At 57.8% G+C, this 14,446-nt stretch overlaps 1 protein-coding gene across 1 annotated transcript in view; it reads left to right on the forward strand.

The window, feature by feature from the left end:
• Positions 1–11: 11 nt before the first annotated feature.
• ZCCHC14 (zinc finger, CCHC domain containing 14) overlaps positions 12–14,446 on the forward strand; it is a 51,518-nt gene continuing 37,083 nt past the window's right edge. The window contains exon 1 of the mRNA XM_006888782.1: positions 12–557. Coding sequence (XP_006888844.1) covers positions 12–557 — 546 coding nt within the window. The remainder of the gene's footprint in view (positions 558–14,446) is intronic.

Genomic DNA, 14,446 nt, shown 5'->3' on the forward strand with positions numbered 1-14,446 from the left:
CGGGCGGCAGCATGGTGGAGAAGCGCTGCCCGCTGCAGAGGGACGGCGTGTACCGCTGGTTCTCGGAGCTGCCGTCGCCGCAGCGCGTGGAGTTCCTGTGCGGCCTGCTGGACCTGTGCATCCCGCTGGAGCTGCGCTTCCTCGGCTCGTGCCTGGAGGACCTGGCGCGCAAGGACTACCACTCGCTGCGCGACTCGGAGATCAAGGCCAACAACCCGGCCGACCTGGGCAGCCTCACCAACCTGACGGACGAGGTGGTGCGCAGCAAGCTGCTGGTGTCGCTGGCGCTGCTGGGCTCGGAGCAGCGCGAGGCGGCGGGCGTGCTGTACCGCACGCTCACGCACATCGACTCGGTCATCCACAACTATGGGCTGCAGCTCAACGAGGGCCGCACGGGCGACGAGTTCCTGCTGCTCTTCACCATGGCCTCCAACCACCCGGCCTTCAGCTTCCACCAGAAGCAGGTGCTGCGCCAGGAGCTCACGCAGATCCAAAGCAGTCTGACCGGCGGCGGGGGCAAGGGCGCGCCCGGGACCACCTGCCCGGCCTGCCACAAGGTGGGCGCGGGGGGGAGGGCGCGGGGCGAGGGCGGGGCAGAGGGCGAGGGGCGCCCCGCGATCGCCTACCTGCCCGCCTGCCACAAGGTGGGCGCCTGGGCGGAGGGCGAGGCCAGGGCGCGGGTGGACGCACAGGAGAGAGGAGGACCCCTGGAAGGTGGAGCCCGGGGCGGACCTCCGGTTGCAGAGGAGGCTCAGAGCTGAGGGACAGACTCAGGGGAGAGCGAGGACTCCAAAAGATGGAGCCTGAGGCGGACCTCTCAATGCAGAGGAGGCTGGGAGCTGAGGACAGACCTTAGGAGAAACGAGGACCCCTGGAAGGTGGAGACCAGGTGGGCCTCCTGATGCAGAGAGGAGGCCCAGACCTTAGGAGGAACGAGGACCCCGAAAGAGGGGAGCCCAGGGCAAACCTTCCAGTGCAGAGAGGAAGCTCAGGGTTGGGGGACAGACCCTGGGGGGAATGAGGACCCCAAAAGATGGAGCCTTGCATCTCCAGATGCAGAGAGCAGGACCAGACCGTAGGAGGAACAGGGACCTTAAAAGAGTGAGCCCAGGGTGGACCTCCCGGTTCAGAGAGGCAGCCCAGGGTTGGGGGACAGACCCTGGAGGAGGGGGAAGGAACCTGATAGGTGGAGCACCTGCTAGACCTCTGGGTATGGAGGTGAGGGGCAGAGCCCCGGGAGGGGAATGAGGATGGAGCAGGTCAGGGAGGAGTGCCACCTACAGAGCTGAGGGACAGACCTGGGGGGAACGAGGAACCCGAAAGGTGGAGGGAGGTGAGGGACAGACGCTGGCATCAGGCACGATGGATCTTGGGCAGGGAGGAAGGGCTCCAGGTGGACAGACAGGATCCCTGGGAAATGGCCTGGGATGGAGAGAACCTCACGTGGAGATGGACAGCAGCAGGGAAGGAGGGCCTGGGAGGGAAGGAGGGTCTCAGGACGGGCGGGGAAGACCCCCGTTACTGCGGGGAAGAGGGGCCTGGGCAGGGAGCCGAGACCCCAGGTGGAGGAGGACCTGGGCCAGGGCTCAGGAGGAGACTCGTAAGGCTCCCTGAGCGGTCCCTGTCCGCGTGGCCTCTGTCCAGATCTGGGAGCCGGGACCCCTTTGTGTCTTACAGTGGAGGCCGTTGGCTGGCAGAGCGCTCACTCGGGCCTTTGTCCCCTTAATCGGCTGGTGATAACAGACACCGTGCATCACTCTGCACTTCCCAATCTGGCCTTGATTACCCGAAAAGGAAGGAACTGGCCGCCACAGCCGCCAAAGCCACTGGGGAGGCTGAGATTGGAAGGCGCTAGAGCCCAGGGGGACGCGCGGGCCTCGGTCAGAGCCACTGGGCCAGTTTCCTTCCGCTCCAGGCAGCGTCAGGGCCCAGGTGCAGCTGTGGGGCAGCCGGTGGGCGCGTGTGCACGCGTGTCAGTGAGTGTGTGTTTGGGCAGATGCGTGTATTTAAGGTTGGCAGGTCAACAATGCCTTACCACCGGGCCACCGGAGCTCCCTGGTGTGTAAGCTTAAGCATATATGTCTGTGTGTGCACACACAAAGCGTGTGTTACCAGGGAGGTGGATGTGCCTTTGCTGGCGGGAAAGAAAAGGCATGTTGCACTTGTACGTGTGTTCACAGGGTAAGTTGAGCGACTGCAGACTTGGATTTGAGGGTGCCCATGGGTGCTTTCCGGTGTCAGTCCTCAGAGGGACCTGGGTTCAGTTCAACCCTCTGCCGGTTCCCCTGGCTCCAGAAGGGCGTAGAACTTGCCCCCAGAAAAATGATGTTGTATAGAAAGATTTCAGAACAAGAGTGTTGGGGACCAGCCCCTGGAGCCCAGATCCTGGCTGCCCCTAAATTCCCCTCCATGCAGACGTTCTCCCCGACTGTGTGGTTTCCATTGCAGACCAGCTTTCCTGGGTGCAAGGCAGCCCCTGGCCCCTGTACCCCTTGCAGATCTGTGCAGCTCGGCTCCGAGGTCTGTTTTTGAAGGCACATACATGTCTGACGGGACCTAACCTTTGATGGAGTGGCTGAGAAAACCCTCAGGTTTCCGGGTCCCCACCCCTTCAAAGTGAGCTGTTTCCCTGGGTTGTGGCTTTTAGAGACATCTGTTAAGATGTGGTGGTTGTGGTGTATATACGTTGGCTTTTATCGACGCCTTCCACGTCATGCCGCGTTTACTATTGTTCTGGGGCATTACTTTCATCCTTTACCTACATTCCACGTCTGTGTTAGGCAGAAACAGGTTCTTTCAAGCCCAAACCATGGACCAGCGGGGCCCTGGGAAGTGGGGTTGTCTGAGGCTGAGAAGGCTCGGCGTGACTCCTGGCCTGTCTGGGGTCAGCCTGCTGTGCTCCTGACGTTGGCTTTAAGTGCAAGGCGCTGATGACACTTGTGGTGACCGTGAGCGGGCACTGTGTGTGTTCCTCTTTGTAAAAGCGGAAGGCAGTTGTTAATGGCCCAGAGTGGGCTCCTGCTCGTGGTACCCTTGCCCATCCTGTGCCCCCTCATGGTCATGGCTGCAGCCATGGTGTCCGGCAGCTTACTGAGGGCCTTTCCCTTTTGGCTGACCTCTTTGCCAAGCATGCTGTTCCTCTCTGAGGAGCTGTCTCCTGACAACGTGCATGCGACCAAGCCTGGTCTCCCACCTCACTGCTGAGGCGCACCTCTCCCGGGACAGACCTGTTCTTCCTGGCAGCTTGTGGGACACTCCGCATTCCTCATCTGCCACCACGATTCAGGGTGATTTTGAAGGGGACAGCCCGCTGAATCCAGAAGTGTCCTTTACTGGGGGGACTCTGTCCAGCAGGGCTGCCCTCTGCGAGCGCTGACCTGTCCCTCAGGTCTGGCAGCTTTTACAGCGTGGGACCTTGGCTGTGTCCCAGCTTCTCCATTATCCCCGTGGAATGGAGGGATTTCTGAGGATCAATCAAGGTTCTGCACCTGCCTGTCCATCAGTGTCCGGCGAATGGTCCTCCGCTTGCTTCTGTCTTGCTCTGTCTCGTTTGTTTTCCTAGAGTGGACTGGGCTGTGCATCCGTGCAGGAGTCTTGGTGCCGCAGCCAGGGCACGTCCATGTCCTGCAGATGGGCGCTTGCAGAGCTGCTGGGGGGGATTTGACCCTCCTGGGAGATGGGAGCATCGGGAGTGCCCCTTGGTCAGTGTCATTGTCAGGAGTGGCCTTGAGGCTGTGGCTTCGGTGCTTCATTCACCCCTGGGTCCCTGCTGAGTGGCGTCTGCATGGGGCGCCCTGAGCTTCCTGTTGGTGGTTCTGGGGAGGTTTTCTAGTTTATGGGGATTTTTAGTGAGAGGTCACAAAGATTACTCTTGTTGGGCTCGTTCACAGTCTTGTACCTTTGCTGCTTTGACGCGAAGGCCCGCTCTGGCTGTCCGGGCCCTGCCCCTCAGTGGAGGGAAGCAGCCGCCCCCAGCTTACATGTAGGTCTTGTGTTTTGTTGGGAGGGTTCTTGTTTTTTTCCTAAGATGTGCAGTTGTCTTCTGCAGACTCAGATGATTGGACGTTTTCTTTCTTCTGATTCTCTTTCCCGAGTCCTTTTTCATGGTGGCTAGCTCTCTGTAGAGAATTGGGCTGGTAACCGAAAGGTGGCCTCTTCGAATCCGCCAGCAGCTCCCTGGGACAAAGCTGGGAAGTGTCCTGTGACATTCACAGTCACAGAGAACAGTAGCGGGGAGCCATGAGGAAGGACTGGAAAGAAAACGCGGCTGTGTCAGCTCCGACTCTGCAGCTTGTGTCTCTAGACCCAGGTTAAAATCTTCGCTTCTCTGGGGTGCACCTCCCTCGCACCGTCACCCAGTGCTGTGTGGCGATGAGCTGAGAGGCCAGCCTGGAGGGGAGGGCTGCTGGTCTCTGCGGAACAGCGTTAGGAGATGAAGTTCCTGGGCCACGGCACTCACCATTTAAGGCCCCGGTCAGTGCACGTGCACTTGGGGCTTTTACAGAGTTGTGAAACCGTCACCACTCATGCAGACGTTTCCATCATTCTGGAAGGAAACCCAGTGCTCGCTGTCCCTCCTCCAGCCACTTGACAAGCCCTGGGGACACCTCGTGTGGCCAGGGCCCTCCCGCAGCTTCTCTGCGCCTGGCTGCTTGCACTTGGCAACTGTGTGAGGTCCGGCGGGTTGGAGCGAGCACGGGAACTGAGCTTGTCTTCCTGGTGGGGTACTGTTCCGCTGTGGCCCTCAGCTTACTGTCCACCCAACCCTCAGCTGAGGGTGTCGGGCATGTTACTGTGCAGTCCTCCCTGCAGCCAGCAGGCTTTATCTGGCCTGCCTTGTTCTACCCTGTGGGGTCGCCCTGCTGCCCTGGCTGCCACCTGGGCGCTTACGGGGTGGACCTCGCCGGGGGTCTCCTGGCCGCAGGCTCCTGCAGTGTCCCTTGTCTGTCAGGGAAGCTAATGATCACCGCCCGAAGCGAGCAGGAGCTACCACGTGGGTGCATTTCCCGAGCCGTTGAAAACATTGCACTTAGAGGGGAGACGGGCTCGTCAGTCTTGTGGCCAGCACGGCGTCACGTGAGGGTCCCCTGGCTTCTCGGTTTCACCATTAACTCCAGCTCCGAGCCTGTCAACGGCTGACAGAAGTCCACCGGAGCAGAGGCTGGGGCTTTGAGCCGCAGCCAGTGGGCCTGGCTGGCTGGGGACTCGGGCCATGGCTGGAGGGCATGGTTTTCTCTCCACCTTGAACGTTTGATCTGGGCAGCTGAGAACACCATCCGTGACTAAGGCTGTGAGCTTGCTGGCTTCACTTTAGACTTTACAGAGGATCGTACCCTCACCTGCTGCTGCTCTGTGGACATGCCTTCCCAGCTAGGAGAGACTGGTGCCTGTGCAAATCCACCGGCTTCTCTGAGGGGGAAAGATGGGCCATCTCCTCCCGTGGGGAGGGCTAGCTGTGATGGGTTCTGTCAGGGCCTCTAGACAGCAGCCCTCCGTCGCACATGGCACGGTCGTTAGGTATGTTTATACCACATACGGATACTTGGGCAGCAGCCTCCTGGCAGTTTTCTCCCAGGGGCTGCCCCAGGCCTGGGCAGTGTCCACACCTACCCTTTGCTGTTACTGCTATTGTGGACGGTGTATGTCAGTGTTGATAGTATTGCTCTGTGCTCCCATGCCCCCGGCGTCCTCCTCTGCCTTGCTCCCCCGGGCGGGGCTCTTCCTTTTCCTCCTCCTAGACCCATAACCCGTTTGTTCTCGTTAAACCCTGGTGGCGTAGTGTCTTGGCATAGCTGGCTGCTAATGGAAACGTTGGTGGTTCAAATCCACCAGCCCCTCTGAGGGAGGAGGATTTACAGCCTCTGGAAGCCAGTGGAGGTTCACTGAGCGGCACCGCTGACCTTCAGCAGCAGGCGTGGTTTGGAGGTTATTGTCCAGTGAGGGCCCCTCCCTCCTCTCCCATCCCTGGTCTCTGTCAGAGGACTCCTCCTTCCTTTCTGTGTATGCCTTGTCTTGCCTTTTATCATAGCCGTCCATCTCTCAGGGCTGGCTTTTTCAATCAGCAGGGTGTCCTCTGCGCCAGTTTTTATTAGGTGATGATTCACAGTTCAGTGTTGCTGCATGTTCCATGGTGCATGTGGACCATGGTCGCATGTCCATCTATCCACTGATGGGCACTTGGATTGGCTGCGAGGTCTCGTTCACTTCTGTATGGGATGCTGCAGAGAACATGGCTGTGTGTCTGTCCATATCACAGCCCTTGCTTTGGGAGGACACAGTGTTGCTGGCTTAGAAGGGGTGTGTGTGTCTACTTCTTTGATGGTATTGCTGCACCCCGGCTGGGGTTGTCTCCTCCTGCAGTGCCCTGGCCATCTGTGAGAGCTCCGGTCTCCCCACGTCCCCACCAGCCCGGCTGAGCCCCACATCTGGAAACCCGGCTGGGAGGGTCTTGGGTCTGGTGGCTGCACTCATGGTGTACACTGGCCCACCCAGACGCCTGAGTCGCAAGGGGCTGATGTGGCCTTGGCCGGTTTTGACGGGCATCGTCCTGTGTTCTCCAAGCCCCTTCCTTTTTGCATGTTGGTTGTGCTGGGTTCACATGCTTCTCTGAGGGGTCATCGTAGGAGTCCACAGCAGGCTTATAAGGTCCCTATACCAGTCTGTAGTCTCACCTGTCTTTTTACTCCTGGAAGTGGTGCCTGCCCACCTCTTTAGACATTCCATGGTGGTCACAGGTGGGTCAGCCCTCAGCTCCTAGCTGAGAGGGAGGTCAGTGGTTCCTACTCCCTAGGCACCTGGGAGGAAGGCCACCGAGAGGCCTGCGGACCCTGACCCCTTCCGTCACAGGGCGTCCTGAGTCCGTGTCATGACGCCAGGTTATGTGCTGAGAGGACCCTTTGCTGCTCGATGACTTTTCTGCTCTTGGTGAGACCCCCACTCACGAGTTTGTCTGGAGAGACCCCCACTCGCGAGGTTGTCTGGAGAGACCCCCAGTCACGATGGGTCGTCTGGCCAGCTCACTGATGAGGGCAGTAGGAATCATTGCAGAGTAGCTCGCCTTGCCCAAGTCTCTGTGCATGTCTTGGTTTTGAGAGTCCCAGGAGCCCGGGTGGTGTCACGGCTAAGGAGCTGTGCTGTCAACCCAAAAGCAGGTGGTTTGAGTCCGTCAGCTGCTCCTTGGGAGAGAAAGATGGACGTTCTCCTCCTATGTGACTCCTGACAGCGAGGTGAGCACATGGAGAGTGGGAGGTTACAAAGGCAACCCTGGGTGAGCTGGCTGGACGCAGCAGAGGTGGTGAGGGGGCTCGGGACCGGGCAGCGTTGCCATCTGTTGTGCATGAGCCGTGAGGAGTTGACGTGATGGTACCTGACAACCACAACATGTTCCAGAAACACACCATCACAGGTGAGGGGCGACAGGCTAAGACAGACAGGACAGAGCAGGCTTGACTGGCAGCAGTTTGTATTGCCAGACTGATGTTACCTTGAAGGAAGAGGTGACGTGTCCTGAGGTCTTGGTGACCGGGACGTGTGACACGGTGGAGCAGGCGGCACAGGCCTGGGCACCGTGCACTGTCCTAGGACCAAGCTGGGGCTGTGGGGGCACCACGGGGCCAGAGCGATCAGGGCTGCCTTGGGGGGGTGGTTTCAGATTTTGTGCTGGCATCACAGGTCCCTGGAGAAGTCACGGTCCTTGTAGTCTGTGTCTGCGGCGCTCTGCCTGGAGCCGAGTCCACCCGCAGTGACCACAGAGGACAGAGTACCGCTGTCATCCTCACAGAACCACGCCACCTCCGCTTCCCCCTGGGAACGCCCACCTTCTGTGTAACTGCTGGTGGCGGGGGTGGTGCATACTGTCGTTTGGCTCCAACCCACACACACAGGACAAGTGTGTGTTCACCTGAGGGCGAAGATCCCACCCACAGGCACCTGCTCGCTCGGGCTTCTGACCTTGGCCTCTTCTGTCCCCAGGCATTCCGCACATCAGGCTTTGACCCCACCACTTCTTCGCTCTGCTTGCTGCGTCTGCCTTGTAGGGCAGCATGTGGCCACCACTCCCACAAACGCCTGCTAGCCACTGGCCTCGGGGCTCTTCGGAGCCACGTTTCCATGCCCCGCCCACCCACTGCCCAGTGTTGGTCCCTGCCTAACAGTTTGGTGTGTGTCCTGATTCTCCACAGGCGCATAGAACTGTGTTGTTTCCTTCTTTGGAAATGTCATGTATGTATTTTCTCTTCGGTAGAGATGCACTGGCTGTTAGTGGGGCGGCGGGCGCTCAGGAGCTCGTGGTGGGAGGGTACGCTTCCCTTTACCATCACGGCCTTCTCCTGGCTGTTCAGGATGACACTGGCCGTGTGGATAGCGGCCATGCGCTGGTCAGGCCGATACTCGTTCTTGCGGATCACGTGCGGGATGCCGGCGTGTGGCCCGGGCAGTCTTGTGAATGGACGTGCTGACTTCCTCCGGCCTGATCTCTGCTTCATCACTACCACAGCCCCCTTGTGTCGGGGCGCCAGTGCCACGCCCATGGTCATCGGGGAAGGACTCATAGGCCTTGAGGCTACTGGGCTTCAGTGCTACAGGTCCGCTTGCTTCTCTTGATGAAGAGCCTGGAGCAGTTACCACGACCCTTCATTTCAGATGGGCAGAAATGGCGGCCTGCAGTGGGCCGCTTCCATGTTCTCCTCCTAACCGTGAATTTCCCGTGCATACTGTCCTGTGTGCACCCGTGCGCTCACACGCCCACCTGTGTGCTCGCACAGCTGATCTCTGTGATGAGGCTTCTGGGAGCAGCAGTGTGGACACACTCTGTCGTGTTCCTTGTCCTCCTCGCTTCCCTTCCACTGCGGGGCTGGAAGATATCCCGGTGGCTTCTGGATTAATCAGATCTGACTTAAGAGATGGAAGACAGTGTAGGTGAGAAGTCCCAGGGGCTAGGAGGGGCACTTAGTGCTACCGGCCCACTGGTGCTGAGTCTCCTACCAGGCTGTACATCTGAATTCAGTGTTGGCTGTGGGAATGGTCCTTGTCCTCAGTGACCTGCCACCCCTGGGAGCTCTCTGTGGGTTCCCAGCTCAGGGCCCAGGGTCATGAGGCCACATTCTGTACCAGCTCGTCCTTCCTAGTGGTGCTGAAGTCCATCTCTCCTTTTTAATCTCTCATATCTGTCTCCAGTACGGAGCTCAACATCAAGAAGGCAAAGATTCTCACCACTGGGCTGATTGGCAGCATCAGGGTGGATGGTGAAGAGATTGAGATAGTTAACAGTTTTACTTGGTTCCACAGTCAACACTCTTGGTAACAGCAGCCAGGAAATCAGGAGATGAATTTCATTGAGAAAGTCACTGTGAGGGACCTCTCAAGAGTACTGAAGAGCAACAGCGTCAGGCTGGAGACTGAGGTGCACCTGATCCAGGTTATAGTCTCCGTAATTACATGCTATGCATCAGAGTGTTAGTGAACAGGGATGATAGAAAGAGAATTGATGCCTTTGAGCTGTGGTGCTGGAGAAGAGTGTTGACTATACCTTGGACTGCTAGGAGAACAAACAGGTTTGACCTGGAGAGGGTGAAGCAGGAATGCTCCTTGGAGTCAAGGATTCTGACATTGTCTGACATACTTTGGACATGTTGCAAGGAGGGACTGGTCCTTGGAGAGGAACATCGTGTTTGGGAGAGTGGAGTGACGGTGCAGGAGAGGAAGACCCTCGATGAGATGGATCGATTCTGTGAGTGGAGTGGTGGGAATGAGTGTATTTGAGACAGTGAGGTTGGCACAGGATAGAATGACATTTAGGGTTCTTGTACATAGGGTCGCGTGGGTTGCAAATGACTCAATGGCACATAACAACAGCAATCTCAGAATATGGCTTAGTTCTGTAGGTTGCATCTGGGATTTGCAGCATGTAGGGTAATTACATCGTATCACAGTAGGGAGTGATGCACAGTGCTATCGTCAGAGCCGAGTCAAGGTGACACATTTTAGGGGTCAATAACTGTTCCCTAGCCACCCAGCTCCCCTCTCAGCAGATGACCAGATCTTGTAGAACTGTCCAGAGAAGTGCCCTGCATGTTTACATGTATGTCCTTGATGTCCTGCTCTGCACACGCCTGGCCCAGGCCCTCGCCTCCTGGCACCTGTCCTGGGGAGGTCCTGTCAGCTTGTGACCTTGCCTCATTCTAGTTCATGGCCATTGCCCTATATGACCGTGTCCCAGGTGAACATGCCTCCCCATGAGTGTGTGCTGAGTGTGCCCCCGTGTGAACACAGCCCCCACGTGATCACACCCATCATTCTTTATCCTTTTTTTGTTGGTGGACGTGCTTTACACGTTCATGGCAGTGGGTGTGTGTCTGCACACGGGTCTAACAGGAGTGAGTCTGCATTGGAATTGGGATTGGTGGGGGTTGAGGAAATGTGATTATCTTGGATCCTGCATGGAGATGGGGCCTATTTTGAGGCCCCCCCCTTTTACAGTAGCAGTGGGCAAATGCCTGATTTCCCTGACCTTCACCTCGCAGGGCATTTTCTGACTGGCCCAGCTTTGCCACTCAGGGAAGTGGGACCTGAATGTTTGCTGTGAGCTTGCATCACATGTCCGTCTGTCTCTGTCTCTGTCTCTCTGTCTCACGCCCACACACACCAACACTGACTGATGTCAACCAATTCCCATGCAGTCACTACCCTGGTTTGCCCTTCTCACACAGGGAAAAGCATTGGACCTGACTGAAGAGATAGAGGACAGGAGGTGTTCACAGACCTCAGTGACACCGAGTACAGCGGTTCAGGGCTTCTTGGGAGAGCAGACTGCAGTGTGGGGAGCATTCCGTCCAGGCGGAAATGAGGGTAGATAGTAATGGGACGGGCCTGCCTCCTTGGAAGGAGAAAGGGCCCCACGTAGGAGGTCTCTGTTGACGGCCCATTTTCTGGACGGACCTTGAGGCTCAAGCCTGAGCCAATGAGACGATGTTCCAGAGTTCAGTTCTCCTTCTGGTCCCTGTCCTCTGCTGTCACACAGGCCCCACTCAGGTGCCACAGGCTCTATCTCTGTGTTCTGGCTCTGACGTCGTTATGCCTTCCCCATACTGTTGGGTCTTAAGTCTAACAAACCTTGTGCTGATGGGAACAAACTCTGCCCAGTCTTGCTCCAGCCACGTGGTCAGGCACTGTGGCCTGCGTACGGAGTGGATTGCCAGGCCTGTCTTCTGAGGCCTGGTCTGTGGGTTCCTTGGAAAGCTGCTCCGCATCCTGGCACCGTCCTGCTCCACTCACGGAGGTTTGTGGGGGCACATGAGATACGTGGGCCAGGAATTGGATCCAGGTCTCTGGGAGGCAAGAACCCTGCCCTGAGCCCCACGGCCCCGGCTTCAGTGTGGTCCACTGAACCCTCACGGGCGAGGCTGAGCGTTTGTTTATCCCTGAGTTGCCCCGTTTCTCAGTGAGCAGGCCTTGGGTTTTGTCGCGGGTTATTGGTCTCCTCGATATGTTTAGAGGCTCTGTATTTCAGAGACGGGGTGCTGCTTACCCAGAGCTGGCAGGTCTGGAGGTTGGAATCCACCAGCCACTCGGCAGCGGAAAGATGGGCGACCTCCCGGGCAGTTTAGAGTCCTGGTCAGCTGTGAGTGAGTTCTGATTCGGCGACAGTGAACTTTTGTTTTTGTTGTTCTAGGAGAATGGTCCGCTTTTCAGAGACAGGTCTTATTTTCCAGGTCTTTTAGCTTTACGTAGCCCCGTGGGTTTTTGTGGTGCCACGTTTGTGTGTCTTGTCATGTGTAAGCTGTGAGTCTGCAGTGCTGATTGCTGTGAACACGACCCCCGGCCCGCATGTCTGGCACCATGTGGCCATGCCGTCTGCACGCAGGTTCTGACCTGCCAGGGACTCACCCTGGTGCAAGGCACCGAGCTCGCCGTGTTCGTCCCAGGTCACTTCCTGGCTGTCCCTACACAGATTTGGGAGGTGAGCGGGCTCCTGGCAGGCTCCCTCATCCTCGCTCTGCAGACACTGGCTGCTGTTCAGGCCTCCTTGGACTCATGACCGAGGGACCTGTGGACTTCCTGCCCACCAGCATCCCTGGGTGAGGGGACCTCCTTTCCTCACAAAACACATGTGGATGGAAACATGAATCAGTAAAGCAAATGTGGGTGTGTGTCGCACTCGTGGCCTGTGCTGCTTTGGCTTTGACAGCGTCTGCTGGCCTCTGATTTCACGCCCCGCCTTCTGTGTCTCTGCTGCGTCAGAGCTCTCAGCAGCTACCATGCTTGTGGTGAATGGCATTCCCTGGGGAGCGAGGAGCAGGCTCCGCTGTAGGGTCAGGAGTGCCTCTGCCCCCCCCCACTTTGTCCACGACAGCCTCTTACCCTGTAGACCCCACCTGTAAGGGTCACAGTGCCCCGCTCTGCTCTGATGTGTGAGGGCCCATGTCCTGGAGCTCCTCAGCCCCACCCGTCCCATCGGTGTCTGCAGACGCCGTCCTGGCTCTGTTCTGTAGGATGTGCAGCCCAGCTCTGCCGGGTGCTCTGTCCGGCGTGTTCGGCCCTGCTGCCCCTCAGCTGATGAGCACCTTCACTATTTGCAGCTGATAATCTGGCTCTGCTGCCTCTGAAGCTTCTTGTCTTTGCCCAAGCAATGAGGACCAGTCGGCCTTTTCCCTGTCCTTCACCCTAACCCCGTGGGTGAGGTCACTGAGGACTCGCCGTGTGATCCCTGCACTCCTGACCAGCCGGCCCTCTCTCTGTCCCTCACCCTAACCTCGTGGGTGAGGTCACTGAGGACCCGCCGTGTGATCCCTGCACTCCTGACCAGCCGGCCCTCTCTCTGTCCTTCACACTGTGGGTGAGGTCACTGAGGACCCGCCGTGGATTCCCTGCACTCCGGCCCAGCTGGCCCTCACTCTCCCTCAGCCTACCCTCTTTGGGCGAGGTCCGCTGGTATCAGAGGACTGTGTCCACACTCCACCCTTCTCTCCACTGCAGATGCATCTCCCCTCCTGCCTCCATCACTTGGACCCTGGTGGTCACCACAGTCAGCACCTGGGCTGTATACTGACTCTTGTCTAGTCCGGAAGGGTTTCTTCTGAAGGGCCTTTAATTGCCCTGTCCTGTTCTCCCCTGACCTCCCAGGTGGGCCTGTCCGTACAGACTGAGCAGTCGGGGTTGAGCATTACGTTGAACTGTCATGGATGAGGTTTCTCCCCTTTGCCCCATCAGCGCTGCCTTCAGCTGTGTCCCTGCTGGCGGACGCTAATCCCCTTGGTAGTTCATCCCTCCAGGCCAGGCCTGAGAGGCGTTGTTGCCTGTGCCTTCGAGCGAAGACAGACCATGGACTGCCACAAAGAGGACGAGGTGCAGCCCGAGTGCTCCGGAGGTGCCTGGATGGCGAGACACTGACACTGTGTCTCACGTACAGTAGAGCACCAGAGGCAGGAAGACCTGTAAGAGCGGTGGACACCTTGGCTGCACTCATGTCTCAAACAAAGCTTCAGTTGTAAGGATAGGCAGGAACCTTCTGGGGCTCGTGTCATAAACCTTCCACCTGCAGGCATCCCGCCGGAAGGCCTTGCAGCTCGGACATTACAGCTGGAGGGGCTCCCTCATGGGCTCTCTCTCCTGCCAGGCCCCTCTCTCACTGCCGTTCCATCTGCTGTCAGAGCTGTCTTTGTCTGGGGTCCAGAAGGTCCCCAGCACAGGAGGGACACTGCCTCTTCCATCTCCTCTTGGTCAAGGCGATAGCCAATTTTTGCACCTTGAAGAGGCTCATGTTAAGCCTGGTGGGAAGCCGTGCTGACCAATGCCTTTAAGAGGGTTCCATACACCTTATTTGCACGGTCTGAGCTTAAGATGCAGCCGATGTTGAAACCTGCAGCAAGTGCTGCGAGTCTTTCTTGCTTTCAGCAAGCAAGGTTGTGCCATCTGTATAAGGAAGGTTATTGATGAGTCCCCTCCAGACCTGATGCGGCTGGACCAGTAGGAGCATCGTGATGGACAGAGAAGGGATTGAGGCTGTCAACGACTTCGTCTTACTTGGATCCACAGTCAGTACGTGGTACCAGCAGTCTGGAGATCAGGAAACATGTTGTTCTGTGCCATCGAGCTGCTGGTGACTCACATTTTACACTGGCAGGTCTACGTCAGGAACCTCTCTAAGTTGTTGGGGGTAGTAACGACGGCTTGAGGACTAAGGTGTGCCTGATCAAGCCGTGGTCCTTTCAGTCACTTGCGGTGCTCCTGAAGCGGGACAGTGACTAAGAATGACAGAGCCTTGATGCCTTTGACCTCTCCGGTTGGAGAAGAGAGGTCATTTCGTGCCAGTGAACGGAGAACACACGTGTGTCCTGCAGAAGGTGCAGCCAGAGTGCTCCGTAGCAGCCGTGATGCGGAGGCCCCGTCTCGCGGACTTGGGCCGTGTTGCGAGAAGAGGTTACTCTTTGGAGAAGGATATCGTGATTAC

The sequence above is a fragment of the Elephantulus edwardii genome, unplaced genomic scaffold, assembly GCF_000299155.1.
Source record: "Elephantulus edwardii isolate Elephantulus edwardi_28Jun2011 unplaced genomic scaffold, EleEdw1.0 scaffold00072, whole genome shotgun sequence".
Taxonomy (NCBI): Eukaryota; Metazoa; Chordata; class Mammalia; order Macroscelidea; family Macroscelididae; genus Elephantulus; species Elephantulus edwardii.